This window comes from Coloeus monedula, assembly GCF_965178545.1.
Source record: "Coloeus monedula genome assembly, chromosome: 15".
Lineage (NCBI taxonomy): Eukaryota > Metazoa > Chordata > Aves > Passeriformes > Corvidae > Coloeus > Coloeus monedula.
The window spans coordinates 3,489,658-3,513,672 of NC_138795.1; the positions used below are offsets into that span (position 1 = coordinate 3,489,658).

The 24,015-nt window shown below is 60.2% G+C and overlaps 5 protein-coding genes across 6 annotated transcripts in view; 3 read left to right on the top strand and 2 right to left on the bottom strand.

The window, feature by feature from the left end:
* Positions 1-3,773: 3,773 nt before the first annotated feature.
* On the top strand, positions 3,774-6,545 carry LOC309578660 (lateral signaling target protein 2 homolog; the record flags this gene model as incomplete). Its single annotated transcript, XM_082291424.1, has 11 exons — positions 3,774-3,962; positions 4,038-4,175; positions 4,299-4,501; positions 4,584-4,673; positions 4,783-4,872; positions 4,987-5,088; positions 5,171-5,652; positions 5,725-5,838; positions 5,985-6,083; positions 6,221-6,333; positions 6,414-6,545. 11 exons carry the CDS (start codon positions 3,774-3,776, stop codon positions 6,543-6,545), a joined length of 1,752 nt encoding a protein of 583 aa, XP_082147550.1.
* A 959-nt stretch (positions 6,546-7,504) lies between these two features.
* Positions 7,505-8,459, top strand: MXD3 (MAX dimerization protein 3; the record flags this gene model as incomplete). The annotated part of the gene is made up of 5 exons (XM_082291772.1): positions 7,505-7,686; positions 7,768-7,797; positions 7,898-8,012; positions 8,101-8,266; positions 8,350-8,459. The coding sequence occupies 5 exons, from the start codon at positions 7,505-7,507 to the stop codon at positions 8,457-8,459; spliced, it is 603 nt and encodes a 200-aa protein (XP_082147898.1).
* A 566-nt stretch (positions 8,460-9,025) lies between these two features.
* On the bottom strand, positions 9,026-10,844 carry PRELID1 (PRELI domain containing 1). Its single transcript, XM_082291605.1, has 5 exons — positions 10,681-10,844; positions 10,193-10,418; positions 10,000-10,113; positions 9,693-9,771; positions 9,026-9,297 (listed from the first exon to the last, which is right to left on the bottom strand). Exons 1-5 carry the CDS (start codon positions 10,770-10,772, stop codon positions 9,161-9,163), a joined length of 648 nt encoding a protein of 215 aa, XP_082147731.1. The 5' UTR covers positions 10,773-10,844; the 3' UTR covers positions 9,026-9,160.
* An 86-nt stretch (positions 10,845-10,930) lies between these two features.
* On the top strand, positions 10,931-13,586 carry RAB24 (RAB24, member RAS oncogene family). The gene is made up of 8 exons (XM_082291565.1): positions 10,931-11,082; positions 11,475-11,543; positions 11,666-11,744; positions 11,872-11,939; positions 12,038-12,137; positions 12,500-12,550; positions 12,650-12,712; positions 13,168-13,586. Exons 1-8 carry the CDS (start codon positions 10,966-10,968, stop codon positions 13,230-13,232), a joined length of 612 nt encoding a protein of 203 aa, XP_082147691.1. The 5' UTR covers positions 10,931-10,965; the 3' UTR covers positions 13,233-13,586.
* A 6,342-nt stretch (positions 13,587-19,928) lies between these two features.
* NSD1 (nuclear receptor binding SET domain protein 1) overlaps positions 19,929-24,015 on the bottom strand; it is a 54,175-nt gene continuing 50,088 nt past the window's right edge. For both annotated transcript variants that reach the window (XM_082291564.1, XM_082291563.1), the window contains exon 23: positions 19,929-22,529. In XM_082291564.1, coding sequence (XP_082147690.1) covers positions 20,185-22,529 — 2,345 coding nt within the window. In that variant the 3' untranslated portion in view covers positions 19,929-20,184. The remainder of the gene's footprint in view (positions 22,530-24,015) is intronic.

A 24,015-nucleotide genomic window follows, 5' to 3' on the forward strand; every position in this document is an offset into this window, starting at 1 on the left:
GATCCGGCACAGATGTGGGGCAGATGAGGCAGTGAAGGAGACCTCAGGACGCTGACACCAAACCAGGGAAATTCTTGCAGGCTGTATGTGGCACTGCACCTTCTCCCACTGGAGCACAGCAGCCTCAGGCTGCCCAGCTGCTGCCAACCTGCCATGTGCCAGCTGGGAGTGTTTTGGACTTCTTGGAAGATCACAGCATGCCAAAGAGCCAGCCCTGCCACCAGCCAAGGCTGAGAAGCCACCAGCAACTCCCACCATCACCTCTGGTAGAGTGAGACTGACGGAACTTGCATGGCAAAGCAAAACCCACAGAAATCCCACACAGGGATATTAAGAGTGGGTATGGCAGCCTCAGCTCTCCCTCCTCGCCCATCACAGATGCCCCCACCATGTCACCCAAGAGCCCCAAGCCCTCTCTCCCGCCTCTTTGTTCTGCACAGCCAGCGGCGCCGATGCACCAGGGTGGGGTGCAGCCCCCTGTGCTGCCTCACGCTCTCCCCGCACAGGCACAGCCAGGTTGGAGCTTCCCTGCAGGAGCTGGGCTGCATCCCTCGGGCTCGTTGGAGCCCTGACAGCCGTGACGAGCCCGGCGTGGCGCGGGCGAGGGGGCCCCCATTGTCTGCCGGCGCAGCGGGGCCCTGCCACAATGAGCCGTGCATTGAACTACTGCTGCCAAACAGATGGCGTCTGCAGGCTCAAGGTGAAGCAAAGGTCAGAGGCCAAGGAGAGCAGAGTGGGGGCACAGCCCCTCTGCCCACCCACGGCGAGGGGGGGGCAGCCAGGCCACCCCGCGTCTCAGATGACACAGCCACCACAGCGAGTGACACCACGGCTGGTGACACCACGACTGTCCCCAATCCACCCAGCACATCCACAGCCGGCGCCCACCCCCGGCTCCCTGCCCACAACCCGGAGCAGGTGGAGGCAGCCAGGTGTGTCCAGCAGGGATGTCAGGCAGCCAGACGCGCGCTGAATGAGGATGCTGGAGCCACCTGCCATCGCCCAGTGGCAGGGCTGTGGCAGGGCTGTGGCAGGGCTGGGCCCTCCCGCGGAGCGCTGTGGGAACGCTCCGAGCCCCATCCGCAGGGATGCTCCGAGTCGGGGGTCGGCGCGGGGATGGGGCAGGGCCCGGGGGGGATGGGGTACAAGGGACAGGGCCCCACCCCGCCCAGGCTGAACCCCGCTCGGAGCCAGCCCCGTGCCCTCCGCAGCGCTACCCCGGTACCTGCGCGCTGCCTCTGCCCGACTCCCCGCCGCTGCCCGCCGCCGCCGCCACCTCAGGCGGGGCGGGCGGTTCCGGTGGTGGTGGTGGCGGCGGGGGAGGCCCGACGTCGGGACCCGCCACCCTGTCACGGCGAGGCCCGGAGCCACCTGCCGCCGCCGCTGCCGCCGCCGTTGCCGCCGTTGCCGCCTTGTTCCGCCGGCGAGTCATGGCGAGCCCGCCGCAGCCAGGACAACAGCCAATATGGCGGCGCGGCCCGTCCGGCCCCTGCCCGTGGGAAGGAGGGAGGGAGGGAGGGGGGAACGCTCGGTGAGGTGAAGCCGCCGCCGCCATCTTGCGAGAGGGCAGAGCCCGCCCCCTGGCGGACGGGGGGAGTGGCGGCAGCGCAGCGAGTTCGAGTCCCGAACCCGCCCCCGCCGCCCGAGGCTCCCGCGGGTCCCAAAGGCGCCGGTGCACAACCGAGATCGGGGGTGGGTCGTGATCGTACCCCCAGCTGGATCATCGGAGTGCAACTGCTGGGGCTCAGACTGAAAGAGAGAAGGATTGGATTAGATATTAGGAAAAAAAGTCTTCCCTGTGAGGGTGGGGAGGCCCTGGCACAGGTTGGCCGGAGAAACTGTGGCTGCCCCATCCCTGGGAGTGTTCAAGGCCAGGTCGGATGGGGTTTGGAGCGACCTGGGACAGTGGAAGGTGTCCCTGTGCATGGCAGAGGGATGGAACGAGATGATCTTTAAGGTTCCTTCCACACTATTTTATGATTCCTGGCCCTGCACAGGACAACCCCAAGAATCCCACCCTGTGCCTGAGAGCGTTGTCCAAACACTCCTGGAGCTCTGGCAGGCTTGGAGCCATGACCATTTCCCTGGAGAGCCTGTTCAGTGCCCGACCACCCTTTGGTTGAAGAACCTTTTCCTAATATCCAACCAAACTTCCCATGACACAGCTCCAGCCATTCCCTCGGGTCCTGTCACTACCACGGAGAGCAGGGATTGGAGCTGCCCCTTGGCTGCCCCTCCTGAGAAAGGTGCAGCCCGTAATGAGATCTCTCCTCAGTCTCTTCTCCAGGCTGAACAGACCGAGGGACTTCAGCAGCTCCTCATGTGACTTCCCCTCTAGGCTCTTTGCAGCCTCCTTTGGACACTCTCTAAGAGATTTATGTCCTTCTTATATTACGGTGCCCAGATCTGCTTGGACCTCTGGGACAAGCAGGGCTCCAGTCTCATTGTTTGCACAGGGATCCTCATCCATGGGAACCAGGACATGGCTGAAAACAGAGCCTGAGTCCGAGGGGTGCACACGGAGCCCCAACACCAGGGACAGTCCCACACCTGCACTCGTCCGGCACAGCCTGGGCACTGCCATGACTCAGAGACTTTCTGAAGCCAAGGAGGTGCCGCCACCGTGTTTGTTCAACCATCCTCCACGGATTTTTTACCCATGAATCCACCCCATTAGGCTTTCAGCCACCTGAATTATCGGCACCCACATCCTGCGCCCAGCAGCGCCAGATCTGGAGCAAACACGTCCTTTGGCACAGCCGGGGCAGTTTGCTGTGCCCAACACCCCGAGTGACCCCCGGGACCTCTTCTTGGCCACTTGGTTTCTCTTTCTCCTACCGAGGGGCCACTTTACCCCCTTCCCACTCCATTATCCTGCTGCGCACCCTATGCCCTGCACAGCAAAGGTGCCTGCGGGTGCCTCTCCTGCTGCCCCACATCACTCCGGGAATGCTCGGGGGGGGGGGGGCCGTGGGAAGCGCTGGCATGTCCCTGTCCCCGGAAGGTTGGTCTGCGGGGAGAGAAGAACCGGGGGGAGCATAGCCGGGGATGCAGTCGGGAATTTGAGACAGGAACAGAGACCGGGAAGGAAAGCCAGCGGTAAAACCCATCCCGCCCCGCGGGAGACGCACCCTCACCCTTCCCATCACAAAGAACCGGTCCGTCGAGGAGCGGACGGGTCGTCCCGGTGCCGGGACTGGGCGGACACCGCTCCGATCCGCCCCCCGGGCGGTGCCCGGTGCCGACCCGCCCCGTCAGCGAGCGGCGGGCGCGGGGAGCCGGGCGGCGGCAGAGCTGCGGGACGCGCCATGCTGCCCGCTGCCCTCCGCCGATGGCTCCGCCGACCAAAGGTGAGACCGGGGGGAGTCACACCGGGGCCGCCCTCCCTGCGCCCGGGATCGGCGGAGCCCCTGGACGGCCCCGTCGGGGCCGTCCAGGGGCTCCGCCGATCCCGGGCGCAGGGGGGCGGCGGGGGTCCCTCGGGGTGAAGCGGGAGGAGGAAGCGGGGGGACTCCGGAGGACCTTTCCCGGTGTTTACAGCCGCGCACGGATCCGTGCCAAAGCTGCCGGGATGCGGCTGAGCTTGTTCATCCTGCTCTGCCCCCGGGGAAACTGAGGCACGGGTGGGTGGGGAGGGCGGCGCTCCCCGGGAGAAGCCAGAGCTGCCGTGGGAGGTCCCAAGTACGGTCCCGAGTAGGTGTTTGTGGATCCGTGGGGTCCGATCCTTCCGTGACTGTGGGAATGGGAGATTTGGGATCCCGCTGACGCAGCCCATGGAGATGCGGGGTGCTTCCACCATCACCCCGCTGCTCTCCCCTCAGCGCTCCGACCCACGCCTGCTCTCCCAGTTCTTCTTTGCCGACGAGAGGGTGACACGGGTGGTGGCTGAGATCAACGGGCTGGATGCCGAACTGGATCCGCAGCAGTACCTGGTGCTCCTCAACCAGCTCCACCTCAGCCAGGTACAGGGACAGCCCGGATTCCGGTGTGACTCAGTCCCTTCGGGAAGCCGCGGGTGACACCCCTGCCCTCCCCAGGCTCACCTGCTGGCCGTCCTGGAGCGGATCATGGAAGAGTGCATTCCCACACAGCGGCACAGCCGTGACTACCTGGTCAAGTTCCCCGAGGAGCTCTTGGTGGACAACTTGGGGAACCACATGCTGTTTGCTGCCGAGGTGAGCCCGGGGATGCTGTCTGGGCGGTCCAGCTCCCTGGGGCGATGGACACCCCACCGTGAGCTGACCCTGGGGTTAGGCACTACCTTGGGTGCTGGCTCCTGACAGTCCCTATCCCGGCAGTGCCTCCTGGCTGGGACCTTCCTGGAGGTGGAGGAGTCAGATGGGGCACAGCTGAGGCCCCAGGCCAGGAATCTGCTGTGCAGCTTGGAGCTGGTCCGGACGGTGCTGCGGGAGCAGAGCCTGAGCCAACCCAACTCCTACCCAGAGCCTGTCCGGGCTGCGCTCATCCAATTCGACTGGCTATTTGCAGAGTTTGAGCTGAGGTAGGGGGCAGGGTTAGGGTTCTGGGGTCATGGTGGGCTGTGCCAGGACTATAGGGGCCTCACAGTCTCCCCATCTCTCCAGCTACGTGTCCTCACTGGTGGCAGTGAAGTCTCCTGATGAGATCTACAGGCAGCAGGAAATCGTTGTGCTCTTTTGTGAGACGGTGGAAAGGTGAGTGAGGGGCACTGTGTGTCAGGTGGTGGCTGCAGGGACTCCAGCCCCAATGATGGGCAGCATCCTGAGGCTCAGATCCACCGTAAGGGTGTCTGTGTGTCCCCAGAGCCCTGCAACTGGGCTACCTGACCCAGGAGATGATTGATGGCTATGAACCGCTGCTGATGTTCACCATCCCTCGCCTGGCCATTATCAGGTGGGTGCAGCCCCTAGAGAAGGATTCCCTGCCCTGTACCAGCCCCTTCTCCCCAGCTGGGGAGTTGGGGTCCCAGGCAACCCCCAACATGAATTGGCCTCCGTCCCCTTGCAGTGGTCTCCTCATTTACCCCGAGGGTCCCCTCAGCCTGGAGCGGAGCCCTGAGGAGATGTCTCGGGTCTTCAGCCCCTTCTACAACCTCCTAAAGAAGATCAGGTGCGCAGTGGGGGGTGATGGGTGGGGCTGTGGGGCAGCAGTAGGGCCGTGACATGGGGCTGACGCTGACCCCTCACCACAGGGACCTGCTGCAGGTGCTGTCAGCAGAGGAGCTCTGCTTGCTGGAGAGGAGCCTGTGCACAGCCGAACAGGAGGATCCCTGCAGTCCAGATGCCCCCCCAGCTTGGGGGGCAGTTGTGCCCAGTGTGGACCCCCCTGCTCCCTTCAGTCTTCTGGAGGTCCCTCATGCCACCCCACCACCGCCGGCCTGCACGACGCGACTGGGACCCCCCAGTGCAGTGGATGAGCTGGGCACCGATGGGCAGCGGGGGTGTGCGGCGGGCAGGGAACAGGGCCAAGATGGCAAATCCCTGTCCACTGGGACAGGGATATCTCATACCATCCCTGGTGTAATGGTCACCGCGCCCCTGCACAGCCCCCAGCCCCTCGGGAGCAGCCCAGAGATGAGGGTTGATGCCACCCCAGGTGCCCGCTGCTCGGAGCTGCGCTCCCGCTACAGCAGCACCAAGGACATGCTGCACACCCTCTTCGTCTGCATCTCAGGTGAGTGACCCCCAAGCCAACCCCCCAGCACCCTGACCCCCAGCACCCTGACCCCCCACCTTCCCGGTGCAGGGGTGGCTGATCAGCTCCAGACCAACTTTGCCAGTGACATGCGAAGCATCTTGAAAACAGTCTTCAAGATCGTGTGCTCACAGGTGGAGCCCTCGGAGGAACAGAGTGACAGCAGTGAGTAATCCCCAGGGACTGCTCCTCTCTGCCCTGCCCATCGCCCATCCCTGGTGAGACAAGGCCACAGCCCTAGGCTTGGGAAAAACGTGGCCAAAGTGCCCGGCTCCAGTTTGGCCGGACCAACACAACCCTTGTCCCTGCAGAAGAGAAGGATGGTGACTCCAGCGTGGCAGATGCTCCTCGCGTAGCCGACTGCCCACTGTGCTCCAGCCCCGCAGAGGCTGCCGGACTCCGGAGGGCAGGTAAGGGGCTGCCCAGGTGCCATGGCTCTGGGACAGGGTGTGAGGCTGGGGCTGGTCCTGCCCCATCCTGCCTTCGGGGCTCTGGCTGTGAGGGGAGCCAGGCTGAGGGGTGTTTACCAGTGTGTTTTGCCCAGCAGGCACCCGCCGCCTGCCCGAGTGGGTGCCAGACAGCACATGCTGCCAGTGCTCTGCCTGCCGCTCGCCCTTCACCCTGCTACGCCGCCGGCACCACTGCCGCAGCTGTGGGAAGGTAGGATGGGGTTGGGATGGGGCATGTGGGGTTCCCCAAGGGACCTGGCTCTGCTCAGCCCCTCTCTGGTCTCCCGGCAGATCTTCTGTGCCCGCTGCTCACCGAATACTGCAGTGCTGCCCCACTATGGCCAGACCAAACCCGTACGTGTTTGCACCCACTGCTACACCACACACCTCCCACCCACATCCCGCTGCGCCCGGAGCCAGTGAGAGCCCCTCTGCCAGATCTGCATCATAGGAGGCCACACAACTGGGTGCCCAGGGCTGCTCTGGGGCTGCCGGGGAGCACCTCAGCCCCGTGACTCTTCTTGGAGCTTGGTGGGCATGGCGGCAGGACCCCCACATGGTGCTAGGCTTCTCCCGATGCACAGGGGCAGGACCCCACACACGGCGGCAGCCCATGCGGAGTGATGGTGGGCGCAGGACCGCCTCTCCTGATGCACCGTGGCCTGCTCTGCTTTCGGTGAGCTGCCTGCTGCTGCCGTGCACCTGCCCCCCCGCCCCCCCCCGGCTGGAAATGTGCTTCGTGGTGGTTTTTTTTCAGGTGAACTTTGGCTGCTGTTGGGCCCGGGGCAGAGTCTCCCCCCGGGGCCTGGTCTGAGAAGGTGCAAACAGCCCTCACATGACAGCGGGTGCTCCGGGGCCGCCCGTGCCGTGCCGTGCCGTGCGGTGCCCGTGGGGCCCGGCGCTCCCCTTCCCTCCCCATCGCCTCCGCCCGATGGATTTTAATAAAAAGATAAACCCGTCTCTCTGGGCCGCGGCGATTGCCGGGGAGCTGGTGGGCGCGGCCGGTCTGGGGCCACCCGTGGACTCGGTAGGGTGGAGAACGAGGGGCTGGGGGCAGCAGGGCGTGCGGGCTCCCGTCCGGCTCGCATGGGCGGAAACGGGCGACCCGGGCCCCGCGCGTCACCGGGCGGCCACGGGAGCGCGCACCGTGCCGGGGGGGCGTGGCCAATGTGCGACAATTGCCCAAAGACCGAGGGGGCGTGGCCCGGTAGGGGGCGTGGCCTGGCGCGCGGGGGGGCGTGGCCCGCGCCGTCCCCTCCCGCCGATTCAAATTTGAAGCACGCGCTTTCCCGCCTGAATTTGTTTGCCCGCCGGGGTGACGTCAGCGGCGCGGGGCGCCCCGCAGCCAATGGGCGCGCGGCTCGCGGCCCCCCCCTCCCGCCATGGAGCCCGCAGCCACCAGCATCCAGGTGCTGCTCCAGGCGGCCGAGTTCCTGGAGCACCGGGAGCACCGCGAGCACCGGGAGCACCGCGAGCACCGCTACCCGCTCGGCCTGGCCGAGGCCGAGCACGGCTACGCCGCGATCTGCCCTGCGCCGTCGCGCCGGGCCGTGGGCAGCGTCAGGTAAGCGGTGGGCGAGTGGATGGGTGAGTGGATGGCGGCGGCCGGTGGCGACGGTGTTGCTCACCGGGGTGTCTTCCGCAGGTCGGTGCACAACGCGCTGGAGAAGCACAGGTACGGGGGCGTGGGGGGAGAGCGGCGGGGCAGGGGGTGGTAGAGCCCGTGCCGCTGTGTCGCTGACCCCCCGTGTCGCTCCCTCCCTGCCCGGCCGCAGGAGAGCCCAGCTCCGGTGCTGCCTGGAGCGGCTGAAGCAGCAGGTGCCGCTGGGCGCGGGACCGTCCCGTTCCACCACGCTGAGCCTCTTGCACCGTGCCCGGCTTCACATCCAGGTGAGAGGGGGTGGTGGCCCCGGCACCGCTCGGGGGCTCCTGTGTAGCAACAGGGCTGCCCAGCTCATGGCTCACCGGGTCCCCACAGAGGCTGGAGGAGCAGGAGCTGAGGGCACGAAAGGCCAAGGACCGGTTGCGGGACCAGCAGCGGAGCCTGCAGCGGCGGCTGGAATTGTTGCTCTTGCCCACCGACGGGGAACGAGCACGGGCCGACAGCCTGGACTCGTCCCAGCTCTCAGAGCCCTCCGAGGGAGGTAAGAGAGGGGAAAGAAAGAACGAGGGTGGGAAGGGAGGGAAAGCAGCCAAGGGCCTGACCCGGCCTCCCCCCGGTGCCCAGAGGATGCCGAGGTAGAGGTGGATGGCGTGGTGTTCAGCGGGGACCTGCTGCCCAGCTTTGGCACCGGGAGGGACCACAGCTACTCCAGCCCCCACAGCCCTGCATCCTGACGGTGCCCACTGCCTTCCCAGCACTGCCTGCCTGCCTCCTTCCTGCCAGAAACCCAGCCTCTGCCAGCCTCGTCACAGCTGCCAGGGTAAGGGGCCACAGGTGGGGCAAGAGTCTGGCTTTACCCCCCACAGCTGGGTAGCACTGGCTGTGGCACTGGGTGCATGGGGCTGGCACTGCACTGTGGCACCGGCTGTGCACCGCAAAGCGCTGGAAGAGGTGCTGGAAGAAGGCCCAGCTGCCACAGGGACATCCTCCTGCCTCCCCCTGTGCGTCCCCAGGCAGTCTGGGGGCTGCCTGGCGTGGGTATGGGGTGGTGCTGCCCACTGCAGACACGACTACAGGAAGGCTCTCCTTGCCCCTGGAGAGCCAGGAAGGGGAAACAAGTGCATTAAGCAACCTGCCTTCATGCTCCCGCAGCCACCCCGCTCTCTTGTACAGATCTGACACTTTATAGTAAAGGCACTTGGTAAAACCCTGGCCTGTGTCTTCCCTACAGAGGGCTGGACCCCCAGAGTGGAAAGCAGCACTGGGCTCTGCTCTAGCCAGGCCAGCCTCAGCCAAATCATGGGTGGGAGTAGATTCTTTAATGATAATTACATCTCAGAAAGGGTCAAACAGCAGCTGATTGTCAGACTTGTACAGTTTCTTTAAAAATATAAAATTTAAGGAGTCTCCTATCTGTCCTGGTGCAGCTGGCCCCTCACACATACTGCTTCTTCTTGGTGGCTGCCTTGCTCGCCAGGTCCTTGGCTTTCTCCGTAGCAGCCAGAGCTGTTTCCTTGGCTTTCTCAGTCGCTTCCTTGGCTGTCTCCACCAGTGTTTTGGATGGAGTTTCTCCTATAACATGGAAGCTATTAACCCCACAGGAGTGCTGGCTAGACCGGCCCTGCCACCGAGGCACTTCCCCACGCAGGGAGGAAGATGAGCCCGGCGTCCCTGACCCCAGCACGTCAGGGCACGTTGCAAAGGGGAACCACAAGCACGTGACTGTTGCCATGTTCCATCCCCTCCTGCCTGCACTCCACCCTTGCCCAGCCCTGCAATCACTGCTGGCCTGCTCCACTCAGCAAGAGCAGGCTGTGCCAAGGCACAGGGGCAAAGGCAAAGGGTGAGGGTTTCACAGTCAGATTAGTTCAAGCCACAGCCTGCCCGTGGGCTGGAGTTCCAGCCAGTGTGACCTCTAACTCCAAGAGACCCGTCCCGGTCAGCCCCAGCCTGCCCTTGGTGCCCACCTTGCATTCTTGCTAGCACGTATTCAAATCCCTTGGTGCTCTTGGTCACGTTGCTTTTGAACCTGGCCAGACCAAACTCCTGCAGGGGAAAAAGTGAAGGTGCGAGGTCTGTCACACACAGCCCATGGGGCTTTGTCCCAGCTTGAAAAGTCACAGTGACTTTCACAGTGATGGTTCTGGGTGCCTCAAGAGCTTATTAGGATGCGGGAGGGGTGTGGGGGGGAACAAAAGGAAAGGGTGTAAAAACCAGCACAAGGAAAGGGTAGAGCAGGAGGAGCAGCAGCTTTACTGCCCGAGCAGTGCTCACCTGGATGGCCCGCGAGACGCCAAACAGGCTGGAAGATACCCAGGCTTCCCGCTTGACCTCGGTCCAGTTGCTGTTCTCGGGGTTCACCCGGTACTCGCAGCGCTCCTCCACCACCTGCACGAGGCACAGCCCGGCCGTGAGCACTGCTGGGTCCCCTGCACCCCCCACGCACCCGCCCAGCAGCAGCACCTACCATGAGGCGAGCGTGGTTGATGTTCCAGGTGAATGTGGTCATGGTTCGGTTCTTGGGGTCCACGATAGAGTCCTCCAGGATGTAGACGGAGTGGGCGACATTGGCTGGGAAGAAGCGCTCTGCCCAACGCGGCATCCGGTTGGTCTTGGTCAGGAGCCGCCGAGAGAGCAGCTTGTGGTCCGGCGTCACCTCCCGGTGCACGATGTCCTCAGTCAGGACATGTTTGCTAAAATGGGCAAGAAAACATCAAGCCCAGCTCCTCGCCAGCTCTGCCCCGGGGCTGGGAATCATCAGGGACTGAGGGATTAAGGGAGGGGCGAACCAGCTGCCCGCTGGGCACTGGTGGTGCGGACACCCATCCCCGAAGGCTGGAGCCCGCGGGACCCCCGGGGGAAGGGCTGGGCTGAGGACGGGGGGGGGTGGCACCAATCCCAGGTGGGACCGGGGCGGCGGAAGGGGGCGGGGGGTCGGGGAGGGCCCCGACGCACCTGTAGGGGTTGGGGTAGCGCTGCCAGAAGGCGGCGAACACCTGGTCCCAGGGCCCCTTGAGGACGCCCAGGCTGGCGCAGTATTTCCCCATGGGGCCGCCGCTCAGGCCCGCGCCTGCTGGGCGGCCGCCATGCGGCCCGCGCGCCCCGCCCCGCCGCGCGCTTCCGCCCCGCACTGCGCACTTCCGGCACGCCCCGCCCGCTTCCGGCCCCGCCCCACCCGCTTCCGGCCCCGCCCCGCCCGGTGCGGCCCCGCCCCGCGGCGGCGGCGGCGGCGGCGCGAGGATGAGCGGGAGGCGGGTGGACGCCAAGGTGGTGCTGCTGGGGCAGGAGGGGGTGGGCAAGAGCAGTCTCGTGGAGCGCTGCGCCCACGGCCGCTTCCGCGCTGGGCCCTACCAGAACGTGAGTGACACACCGGCACCGCGCGGCCCCGCGCTGCTGCGGCGCGTCCCCGCGTGGCGCCCCCCGTGTCTCCCCAGCCTCCACGGGATGAACCCCTCGCGTGTCACCCCCGCATCCTGCTCGTGGTCCCCCCGTTTCCCCACCGTGTCCCCGGGATGCTGCCACCCACGTCTCTGGGACGGCGTCCCCTCGTGTCCCCCCGCCGTGTCCGGGCTGGGATCCACCACATCCCTCCCGCGCCCGCGGGTCGGTCCCCTCGTTTCCTCGCCCTCCCTCTCCACGTCCCGGGCTGAATTCCCCTGCGTTCCTGCACCGGTTTCCACCGTGTTCCCAGGCCAGATGCCCCCGCATCCCCGGGCCGGTTCCTACCACTCCTCTCGCTTCACTTCCAGACGATTGGAGCCGCTTTTGTGGCCAAGGTGATGTCCGTGGGGGACCAGACAGTGACCCTGGGCATCTGGGTAAGTGCAAGGGCAAGGGCTGTGCCAGCGCCCCGCTGACTTCCCTGGCTACCCCCTGGCTCAGGGATCCCTGAGACCCTCCGACCCCTGTCAGCTGCTGAGCACTTCGCTGTCGCCCCCAGGACACGGCGGGCTCGGAGCGCTATGAGGCCATGAGCCGCATCTACTACCGGGGAGCCCGGGCTGCCGTCGTCTGCTACGGTAAGGGCACGGAGAATGGGAAGGGGAAGGAGCCGGCGGCTGTGGAGGTCCGGGCCCGGGGTGGTGGTGACACTGATGGGTTGGGCACTGAGGAGCGGTGTCAGCAGAGCCTGATTCCTCTCCCCAGACCTCACTGACAGTGGCAGTTTCCAGCGAGCCAAGTTCTGGGTGAACGAGCTGCAGAACTGTGAGGAGGTACGGGGGGCCAGGGGGCTGCAAAGCCTCGCTGCGGGGCAAGAGGTGCTGGTGGTGGGGACGTGGGCACACCCCTCCCACCCCTTTTCCTGCTGCAGGGCTGCCGGATCTACCTGTGCGGCACCAAGAGCGACCTGCTGGAGGAGGACAGGAGGAAGCGGGGGGTTGACTTCCACGATGTGCAGGACTACGCTGATGGTATGGCCCGTGCTGGCCCTTCCTGGGCTCATGCAGCATTGAGTGGGTGGGGAGTGAGGGAGGATTGAGCTGCTGCATCCACACGAGGAGCTGTGCCCTTGCCGTGGGCCCACAGCAGATCCAATGGCACCAGGACTCCCTGTGTGGTGAGGCACCGGCTCTGCCAGGGACCTCCCTGGGCACAGCATGTCCTGACATGGGCAGGCACGTGGTCAGCTGGGCCAAGGGGCCAGGAGCCCTGCCCTGGGTCCCTGCCAGCCTGCTGTCAGCAGCTGTCCCCAAGGGGTGACTCTGAGGGCAGACAAGCCCGTGGAGCCGTATCTTGCACCTACAGCAAGTGCCACCCTGGGCCCTCATTTCAGAGATCAAAGCAGACCTCTTCGAGACCTCCAGTAAAACGGGCCAAAGCGTGGGTGAGTGGCTCCTCGCTGGGGCTGTGTCCTGCTGAGCAGGGCTGGGGGCTCTGCCTGGCAGGGGGGCACCCACACCTGCTGTGCCTCCTCTCCCCCCAGATGAGCTGTTCCAAAAGGTGGCCGAGGACTACATCAACTTCTCCGCCTTCCAGGTGATGACAGGTGAGTAGCCACGACCTGTCCCTCCCCAGACACCCTCTCCTGTGCCTCTAGGGAGGGTGCAGAGCATGAGCTCTGGGGGTCTGGCAGGCCTTCCCCTGGGGCTGCTGTGGCTCCGTGCCAGGGACTGTCTCATGGAGTTTGAGGTCCCGTCACAGCATCCTGCTCGTTCCTGCTCAGGCCAGGCTCAGCACATCCACCCAGCTAGGAGCCAGGAGCCTCATTGGGCTGCAGGACTGGCTCAGCTCTGCACCAGCCCTGCCCAGGCATGCTCAGCCTGGCTGTGCCTCCCGCCCTGGGATGTGCCATGGCTGTGAGCTGTGCCATGACCCTGAACCTTGCCACTTCTCCACGGGGCACCAAACCCTCCCCAGGGGACCTGCTGGGGCCCACACCTGGGACCAGCAGCTTTGGTGGCATGGAGGTGCCAGCAGCCTGCCGCTCCTGCTCTCTTCCAGAGGACAAAGGCGTCAACCTGGGCCAGAGGAACAGTCCCTACTTCTACAGCTGCTGCCACCACTGAGCCCCTGTGCCAAAAGGGAATTGCTGCTGCCGGATGGGCAGCCGGTGTGTGCCGGACTCCTCCGGTTTTTTACCTGCTGTGTTTTAGCTGTTGGGGCCTGGCTGCAGCACAGCCTACGGACTGCTCTTGTCCTGGCACACGGAGCGGCACAGGGCTGCCGTGCAGTGCTGGGAATCCATGGACTGTCACCCTGGGGACCCCCTCCCGCCACCTGTGGCGTGTGTGGGAGCTGCGGTGGCCCAGCAGTGGCCGGTAACTTATTCTCTCGGAGATGCTCGAGTCTTTGCAGATTTATTTAAGCGTCTTCTCTCGAGGTGTACAATGTAAATAAAATGCATTGTGGTCTGAGCCGTCCCCCCTGCGCGCGAGGCTGCCGGGGCTCTCCCTTCTCTGCCTCCCCCCACTCAGCAAGACAAACCACAAGAGGACATCGAGAGTAAAGTTAAACTTTACTTTACAGTAATTTTTCTTCTATATACAAAGAATTACAGTACATGTTCTGGGAGCACCTGGGCAGGGCAACCCTCTTTTCATTATAAGTTTCACATACACAGCCAACAGTCTAAGGGGAGCAAAATGAAAGTAATCAATGGTCCAAGACTCTCCCCTCTCCCTCTTCTAAAAATAATATACATGCTGGAAATATGTAGTTTTCTCTCACCTGCTCCGGCATTCCTGCTTACAACTGACAGACGAGTCCTGGCCAGGGCTGAGCACCCCCGTGTCCCCCCCGCAGTGCTCTGGCTGGCCCCTGCCTTGGCTGGGATCCTCGACTCCTGATGTGTTTCCCTCTGGCTGAGCCTGCAGAACAGGACCCTGTAGGGGACCTCCATTCACCACCACCCTGTGGGCAGCAGACCTCAGAGGGGAAGGAAGGCAGCGTGGGGCTGCCCACACCAAGGTTCCCCCCACGAGCAAACCTCCAGCTCATGGCTCCAGCACAACTTAGGCTGCTGCCACGAGTGGCTCCCCATGTCCCTGGGCAGTGAGGAAGGGGCAGTGGGCAGCCACCCTCCCCAGGGCCCTTGGCTAGCTGGCAGCCAGGACCCCAGCTGAGAGCACACAGCGCTGGAGGATGGCAGGGGACATTAAAATGAGGCATGGCGTCCAACACGTTCAGTGTCTCGGGGGGCGAGCAGGCTGGTGGGGCAGTGAGCTCGGCACCACGGATATGCAGGGCTGGGAGCGCCACTGCTGAAAGGCTCCCATGGCCCCTCGCAGGGAGGGCCACTCCCTACCTGCTCCCGCTGCTGCCAACACATCTCACCTCCCAACCACGCCGGCCGGGGCCACCCTCAGCTCCAGCCATGCTCCACCTTGAGCCTCCCAGTGCTTGCTGCTTTTCCTTTTAACAAGTTCCCAGTGTCTAAAAAAATACACAAAACCCAGTTCCTTGAAGTCAACAACTCGGAAACATCAGAAAAAGAAACAAAAACTGAAACCAGCTCAGTACCAAACGGACACGAAGAACATGCAGTAGTGGATGCCTGCTTGCTTCACGTGGCTCCACGGGCTCCCCCATGGGGCTCAGTGGCACACTGGTTTGAGTCTCAAAACCATCATAAACTGAAGGAACAGAGTCACTCCTTGTTCTGTTTCAGTCGCACGTGCTGAAGCCCGGCCCCAGCTCCAGGGGGATGGGATCAGCTGGCCAAGAAGCCCCAGCCCTCGGGCCAGGAGCCGTGAGTCCAGCCCTACTGTGCTAAGCTGCCGACGGTTTACAATAGCACCACAATAGCCCAAGGGCTTTGCCAAGGGCAAACATGATTAAAACTTTACCTTGAAATAGGCCATAGCAACACCCATTTCTCAGATTTCTCTAGGAGGTAGATTCAGTGCTGTAGGGACTGACTGTCACTGCTGCTCCTCCAGCCCGAGCTCACACAACCTGTCCTGTCCCCCTGGCACCAAACTTTGCTTACATCACTTTTGTAGGACCTGGAGCAGGAATCTTGCACTCTCCCATCTCCTGCTAAGCAAGGGCACTGTCCCCCCACAGGTGAGACTCCTGCTGAAGCCAGGTACGTGGCAGAGCCGTCCCCAAACTCCAGTATCCCGTGTCCCAGGCCCTGGGAGCCCCAAGCACCCATCAGCCCAGCCGTGCTGCTGCAAGAGGAGCAGCCTCGGCTGCAAATGCTGCCACCAGCGTTATCACTATCACAGGAGGGCGGGTAATTAGCACGGGCAAAGCCTGGGAGATCGAACACAGCATTCCCCCCATACTTTCAGAATAGCTGCACGATTTGCCACTTTGCTTTAACACTCACTGGCTAGCAAAGGCGGAAAGCCTCATCAGTAATTTAGGGCAAAGCACATTACAAGCAGGTTACAATTATGGTTATTCCAAACATCAAGCAAAATCAGAAGTTAAGGCTGAAATTAAAAATAAACAGAAGGTGTTGAAGGTCTGAGGTTTCTCAAACTCCCCCTGCCCTGTCACAACACTGGCTGTGGTGTCCAGATAGGAGCGGGGCACATCCACAGCGTGCTCAGGGCTAAAACACTGCCGAGAGCATCAAGGTTAGGGCCGCTTTTTCTTTCTCTTTCCTATTTTTTTTTTTCTGTGAAACTAAGCTGAAGCTTTTCTAGCAAATGCACTGTCTCACCTTAGTTCTTTAATGTCCTTTACATTCAACCATCTCTCTTATCTCCCAAATTTCAACACCAGCCACACCTTCAGAGCCTCTGCCTGCAGGGGTTTAACCCTGAATTAACACGTGCTCCCACAGTACCACCCAGATGCTTTGTGCATTGAAGTGACTCTGGTTCTTGTGGGATTTTTTTGTTAAATAGGAAAAGTTTAACTGGAGAACAGCAATAAAGCAAGCTACCATGAGCTAATTTGCATCTGGAGACGTGCAGGAGGTGAGGTGATTATTCCTTACAGTGATAACTCTCCCGCTAGATTCACCAGAGCCCTGGCTGACAGTGGGCACCGAGGGAGATGGGACAAGCCTCACAGGACAGGGGCCTGTGCCTGCTCCCCTCCTGCCCACACATCCCACAGGTCCTGTGGCGGCTCCTCCTCTGCAACCCTCCTCCCTATGGGGCACAAGGCCCTGACCATGCTGTTATCCCTCATCGAGCTCCTCCATCACCAAAGGTCACTGAGACTCTCCTGCCCACAGTGGAAATCCAACACTGAAGTGGGTCCTGCTGTGGGGTGGAGGCCACAGCTGCTGACCACCCCAGCCCACTGCTCTGAGCAGGGGCAGCAGGGATGCTGACCAGTAAAGTGTTTGTATGGGAGCAGAGCCTTCATCCCCTTCAGAAATGGGAAGAGGGAGCTGTTCCTACCAGGAATGAGTCTGGAAAATTCCTGTGAGCCATCGTGGGACACCAGGGAAGGGACAGAGATAATTACACCCTTGATTTTGCTTCTACAGCGCTCCACACCAGTGAATCAACACAGGAGTCACCTCTCACCCACCTTGGGTGCAATTAGAGCAGACCCAGGATTAAGTGCCCAGGTGACTGGATCCTTCCAACACCGCAAAAGAGCACCACAGCCTTGGCATGGAGCTGCAGCAAAGGTCTGAGCCCAGCATGAGGCTGCAGCAGTGCCTCTCCCAGAGTCTGCCAGGAGTACGGGTTACTTTGCCTCTACCCTCTACTTTTAAAATCCCCTGTGATTCAAACTGGCTGAACTCTGAAGGCAGCAATGAACAACAGCAAACAAACCCAACTGCTTCAACAGAGACACGTCCCTCTCCTCCTCCAAGGCAGTGCTGCCAGCTGCCACCACAGTGAGTCACCTTGAGTACAGAAGATGCCCACACTTCCTTCACAAGGGTTTTGCTGCCTGAAGCTGTTTCCCCAGCTCATGCTCCCTGATGAGGGCAGCCTGGACGAGGCAGGGCTGCTGGGACCTCTCTCTATGCCTGGTCAGGTGTTGTCTATGTGACCCAGCACAGCCCAGACACTCCCAAAAGCACCACTACTCCCTCTGAAAAGCCCCCCTGATCCGACAGAGCATTGCCCAGGGCCCCAGCAAGGGCAAAGAGGGAAGAGCAGCTTCCTGGCTTCCTCCTTCAATGATGTTCCTCAACACCAGTTTTGCCAAGCAGCCTCCTAGCTACGCTGAATTCAACTTCCCGACAGCAGCTGCAAGGTAGCAAGCCAGAAACCTGGATCCTTGTGGAAAAGGGAGACAAGAAGAGAGACAAGGAACAGCAGCTGCAACGAAGAAGGCTGTGGGAAATGCCATGCAACGGTTTAATCCACGTTCACTGTTCCAAACAAGCTTTTGGGTAAGCACCTGCTGCATGAAAGGCGGCTGCTGCCGTGAGCCTCACCCTGCTACGAGAGCCTGCAATTTATAGAAGTGATTTTTTTCAAACCTGCTCTTGTGAGAATTCACTGAGAACTTCTCCATTTTACAGATTTAAAAAAGCCTGCACCAAAAATATTCACAGTTTATTTTTTCATGAAACAAGTAACTAGTTAACACGTGACAATGCGAAGCGGAGGTGGACAGAGCAGTGCAGAGACCTCTCTGGTTACAGTGGGAGCTGGCTGGGTGCTGGCACTGAGGAAACCCTACTTACACAATCTACATGACTAAGTCCAGCTCATGGGAAGCCTTATAAATGTAAATTCAAGATTTATTTTCCTTCTCACACATGATAAATACTTAATATACTGAACGTCATAATCTTTTTTTTTTTTTTTTTTTTTTTTTTTAATTTTTGTTTAAAAACGTTAATGAATGCCCTTAAGGTAATCTTCTCTCTCAATGGATCTGAGTTGTCCTGATTCCCTTTGTGGAGGAGTCACGCAGAAAAGCAAGCTGCTTGCATTTCCCTAGTTTCAGCAGCAAGCAGGAACTGACCTGCCAGTCTTCCCGGAAAAAAAAAAAAAACAACATTAAACAAGTAAGTTTCCATAAGCCATAAAGCTTTTCCCAGTTGTGAGCTATTCTACAAAGGATCTGAAATGATTTGGACTAGAGAAGAGACGCACCATAGCACTGGTAATGTCCCCCTGTGCCCAGCACACCTGGCCTTTACAGCAGGACGTTGTCTTGGGGCGCACACATCAGGAAAGGAGAACGGATCAGGATTTGTCTTGGTACAGCTGTCTGCCTCCCTTCATAGAAAACTGCAAAGGTCATGACTGTCTGCTCTGGGAGCAGCAGGCACTTGCAAGCCAGGTGGGAACAAGGACCTGCTCCCCTGTCAGAGGAAGGGGGTCAGCACGGGGCTGAACTCTCCCTTCCTGGGGAGGGAGGGGCCTGCGGATCTGCCTGGAAGAAGAAGAAGAAGGAGAAGGATACCCACACTGGAGCTGCGCAAGGGTCTGGCGGTGGCGTGGAGATCCGAGGCTGCGGCCCCAGATCGGTGGAGCTCAGGCAAACCACAGAGGTAATGTGTTGTGAGAGTGGGAAAAAGCTGGTCAGCAGCGTTTCCTCGGCAGAACACCAACCCTATCCAGGCCAGGCAGTGGCACCTGAGGAGGTCTGTCCTCCTCCTGCCTGCAAGGGTGCCGGTGGTCACAAGATGCTGCAGGTCCCTGGGACTCTACTGCCTGCCCCACGAGCACCACAGCCAAGCCAACTTCTGCCTCAACGCTTGAGTGAACGGCTTTCAGCAGGCTTAGTCTGGACACCAGCCTGATGACCACCAGGTACTAAACATTGCCTTCACTGTAAAAGGGAGAAGAGGAAAAAAGAAAGCCAGCCAGCTGCTGGAGCCCACCGTGTTCCAGTGTGAGAACTACAATTCAGTTGGATGGACGCACACGCGCACACACACATGCACACCAACACAGTCCAGTTAATTCAAGTCTCCTTTGGTTGTAGAAGAGTTAAGCCAGAAGCTACGCAAGGGGAAGGTGTTGAGATGGGTCCTGATCCAGCTATGGCACCCTTGCCTCTGTGCTGTGCAGCGAGCAGGACAGGCTCTGCTTGATGCTGGCAATACCAGGTGTGATGGGAACGCGTTCTGAACACCTCTGAGGCAAAGGGAGAAAGGACTGCTCAGTCCGCTGGCTCATGCTGAGAACAGAGGTCTAGAAGAGACTGGATGGAAATTTGAAAGGGAGCACTGTCCCCCTGGCAGGGCAGTGCTCAGCACCTCCAGGAACCCACTCTGCTCTGCTCCACTATTGCTGCTTTATGGATCACTACGTTGTCAAGTGCAGGGAAACATTCCACGTGTCCTGTGCTAAAGGACTAAGACACAAGAATGAAAAAACTGCCAGACAACTTCTAAGGTCTCTTTTCCCTGACTTCCTCCAGATTTCCCGCTTCCTGGGCCTGGCCAGTTGCAGCTCTGTAAAAAAGGAGCCTGAATGGATACTGCCTATTGCTGGAGAAAACTGCACTGAGCGAGTGCAGGAGCTCCTCTCCCATCTCAGTGGAGACAATCCCTGTCCTTCAGCAAACCACACACAGCATGTCCCAGCGAACACACGGAGAAACCTCGCAAAGCAACGCCCTGCAGGGACAGAGACCTGGGCAGGTGACATCCCTTCCCTGCTTCTAGAGTGTGGCAAGGACACACACACACACACGACTGCTCACCACGTGATCCCTGAAACATCTCCAGTGCCAGGGCAGCCTGACTGATCCACTTTCTTTAAATGCAGTAAAACAAGAGCAAGGCTGCTGGCTGTACCTGCGAACCCACCTATGAATCAAACCTGGAGCTTGAACACGCTGGATCAGTGATGTGACCATATCAATGGAATTGGAGATTTTTACCCAGAGTGGACTCTTTATTTCAGCTTCACCATTGGTAAAAGGAAGAGGAAAAGGTCACGGATGCTCTCTCCCTTTGGCTGGGCCAGACTCAGATTTAAGAGAATGTCCTTGCTCATGTCACAAGAGAATATGGATGGGATGTGCATGGGTTAGGGGCTGGGCTCAGGGAAGTGAATAAAAAAAACAAAACAAAGATTCCCCCTCCCTAAACATTAAACGACTGAAACCTGCCTCCCATATTCACCAACCTCACTTTGGCTCTGAGTCAGCCAACTCACGACAGACAGAATCCTGGTTACGGGCTAGCGCTGTGTTTTGTTCAGGCAAAGGGTCCTGCCCCCGAGGAGTCTGTGCTTTTCCACTCAGCCAAGAAATCTGATCAATTGTCTGAATGTTCGTGACAAGCCACTGCATCTGCTCCGGGGGCACCGGCGCTTCCCTGGCTGGCCGAGGGGTCTGCTCGAATGCACGCAATCTCTCTGATGTCCATGGGGTCTGCTCCGTGGGGGCTGAGGCCACTTCCCAGCTGGGCTGAAGGGTTGGCTCTGGTAGTTTCTCTGCTGTCCGGGAAGGCTGCTCTGCAGGCGTCAGGGCTTTCACGGTGGCCCAGTGGCTTTGCTCGTGCGTCTGTAGTTTCTCCGTAGGCCAAGGTACTTGTCCGACGTGCGTCACCACCTTCCCAGCAGACCAAGAGATTTGCTCCCCAGCTAACATGGTCCGCTCTTTCTGCTGGGGACTCAGCTCCACGGCTGGGGCTCCTCTCTCCTTTGGCTGAGCGTTCTGGTCGACGGGACGCAGAGCCTTCTCCGACAGCAACAGCCTTGGAGCTGATGCAGCCAGAGGCTTGTCCAAGGCTTGAGGCCGAGGAGCCACAGCAGCAGCCAGCTTATCCGACGCCTGAGGCCATGGGGCTGTAAGAGCAAGAGGCCTCTCCAAGAGCTGAGGCCGAGACACCCCAGAGCTGAGAGCCTTTTCCAAAGGCAGAACCCGCAGGGCGCCGGAGTCAGCAGCCTTCTCCGGAGGCAGGGATCGCAGCACCCCGGGGGAGAGAGACTTCTGTGTGAGCGGGATCCGCAGGGCCCCCGAGCCGAGAGCCTTCTCCATGGGCAGGATGTGCGGTGATTGAGAGCCAGGGGCCTTCTCTGGAGACAGAGGCCATGGCGACCCTAAACTGGGAGACCTCTCTGTCGGCAGGATCCGTGGCATACCCAAACCAGCAGCCTTCTCTGGAGGCAGGGGATGGGGTGACCCAGAGCTGGGAGACTTCTCTGTGTCTGGGACTCGCACTGCCCCAGAGAAGGAAGTCTTTTCTAGAGGCAGGGATCGTGGTACTGCTGATCCAGGAGCCTTCTCTGAGGGCAGGATCCGTGAGACTGGGGAGTCAGGGACTTTTTCAATGGGAATAGACCACAGCACCTCAGGACTGGAAGCTATCTCCAACGCTGGGATCTGCGGCACCACAGAGCTGGAAGCCTCTTCCACGGCCTGTGGCTGTGGACTCTGGGCAGAGGAGTCGTCCAGTGGCTGGAGCTGATCGGCATCAGGAGGCTCATCCTCTGGCTGGGACTGCAGCGTCCCCACCGTGGCAAGGAGTCTGTCGGACAGTGGAGGATGGAGGCATTTCGCAGGGAACTCGTCCAGCAGCTCGGGCTGCTGGGTCCTGCTGTCAATGAGGGACTTATCTGATAACTCCAAAACCTCGGGGGCATCAGGAGTCTCATCGGACAGCTGGAGCTGCAGGTCACCAGCAGTAACAAGCGACTCATCCAAGGGGGACTGCGGCGTTCCCGGAGATTTGCTCGGCAGCTGAGGCTGCGAGGCGTCACTGGAGGACTCGTCCAGTGGCCAGAGCACCGCGTTGCTGGGAGGTTTGTCGGGCTGCTGAGGCCGCAGCGCTACAATGATGGGCTGCTTCTCTGACTGCAGCCTCAGGGACAGGGCAGCCTGGGGCTTGTCTGACGGCTGCAGGCGGAGTGACAGGGTGGTGGGAGGTTTGTCCGAAGGCTGAAGCCGGAGCGAGAGGGTGGTGGAGGGTTTATTGGATGGCTTCAGCCTCAGTGACAAGGTGGCAGGGGGTTTATTTGATGGTGGCAGTCTCAGAGCCAGGGTAGCAGGTGGTTTGTCTGGTGAAGGCAGTCTGAGGGCCAGGGTAGTGGGGGGCTTGTTTGATGGCTGCAACCTTAGGGCAAGGGTGGTGGGGGGCTTGTCTGAAGAAGGCAGCCTCAGCGCTAGGGTAGCAGGGGGCTTTTCTGGTGACTGCAGTCTGAGGGCCACAGACTGAGGTAGGCTGTCCAGGGGCTGAACACTCAGGTCTGTGTCTGCCTCTGTGTCTGCAGGCAGCTGCTCTGGTGGCTGGGTGTCCTCGCCATTAGTCAGGCCTTCTATGGGAGGCGCATACTCACGAATTTCTCCTGGCTCTAGAGGGTGAGGCCCACAAGGATCGTGCTCTGTACAGCATAATCGTCCATCCAGCTTGGAGATGAAGAGCATTCCTTCCCTGTGCTGCTTGCAGAAGGATCTGGGGCACATCTCACAGAATGAAGCTGCTTCCTTACCACACATGTCACACTGATGCCATGGGCACTCCCACTTTCCTGCAGTACAGACACGGGAGAAAAGACACACCTTAGGAGTAGTACAAGGGCAAGAGACAAAGGCCTGCTGCAAAGGGAGTTCAGGGGAAAGTGGGAACACTCCTGTAATACCCACATACAATTCTGCATGTCCTCTTCAGTTTCTGCCTTAGCTTGACAGGCAGTTAACACAAACCTGCATTCTCAGAAGCAGCAAGGGCAATGATAATCATGACAAACACAAGCTACATCAGCTCAGACCAAAACCCCATCTGGCTCCTGCACAACACTAACAGAAGTGTCTAGAGAGGAGCAGACACTCCCAGCTTGCACATCTCCATGGCTCTGATTTTCATAGAAAACAGCAGTGGTTACCTGCACACAACACCCAAAGGACTTTTTAAGCAAACGTCTCAGATTCATCTTTTAATTCTGGGTCAAGAACTTCCCTTCCTGTTTATCAGAAAGAAGAAGTGAGAGAGCAGTGATCGAAAGGGGTAAGTTTCTATTGTCTCTGAACCCGAAGGCACATCCTTAACCCCTGGCCGTGTATGGCCATAATAAAACAAAGCTGCTCCCCCAGCAGCTCCATCTTCACAGTGAACCTATTGACCATCAGTACCAACACCACCAGGAGGAAAAACACAACATTACACTTCAGAGATTGCTGCTTTTCTCCCTTGTAGATGACCTCACCGGCTCAGCCTCCTGCTCCCTCAGCCAAGGCTGTTGCTGGCTCTACCAAACGCTTCCCACCAGTTCAGGGACACAACCAGGCACATGCTGAGTTCCTGAGCAAGCAAGGATGTCTTTCCAAATAACACCTCCTGCCTGTGTGCTCTCCCAGCACCCCACATCCCCCATCTCCCCTGCTCCCTGCCTTGCTGTGGGGAGCAGCTCCTCACAGAGCAGCCCTGGCAGAGAGCTCTGAGCCAGAGGGCAGCCACAGACACCAGCCAGGCCAGAGCACTTCCCAGACTGCCTGAACCAAACCCACAGAGCTGTGGCAACCAGCTCTTTTCCAGGGAGGCTGGTTCCTGCAGCACAGCACTGAGCAGCTGTGGGCATTGCTCCCTGCACTTGTGCAACAGAAGCTCTCCACTCTCCTCTCTCACACTGCTTTTCCGCTGGGGTTGAAGGCAACACATAGCAAGTTTTTCCCCTCCTTTAAAGCCAGTCCAAAGCTTCTGTTCCAGTCTCAAAATATGCACACTGCTCTTCTGTGTCTTTTCCAAATTTTCAGCATTTTTTTCCAAGTAAGGATGTTTAACACCTCCCATGGTCTCCCCTGTTCCTGGCTCATGGTGCTGCAGCACAGGCTGTCACTGCTCCCCCTGCACCAGCAGCATCCCAGAGAGCCACACTCAACACTAAACTGGGCCACTGGAAAGACTCTGGGACCATCCTTATAGAGGTAATTTGTACAGATGGAAAATAAAACAAGTCAAAACCTGCTAGTTTGTTGCAGGAAAGACAAATCCTATCAAATACTCTAATGGTCTTTGAC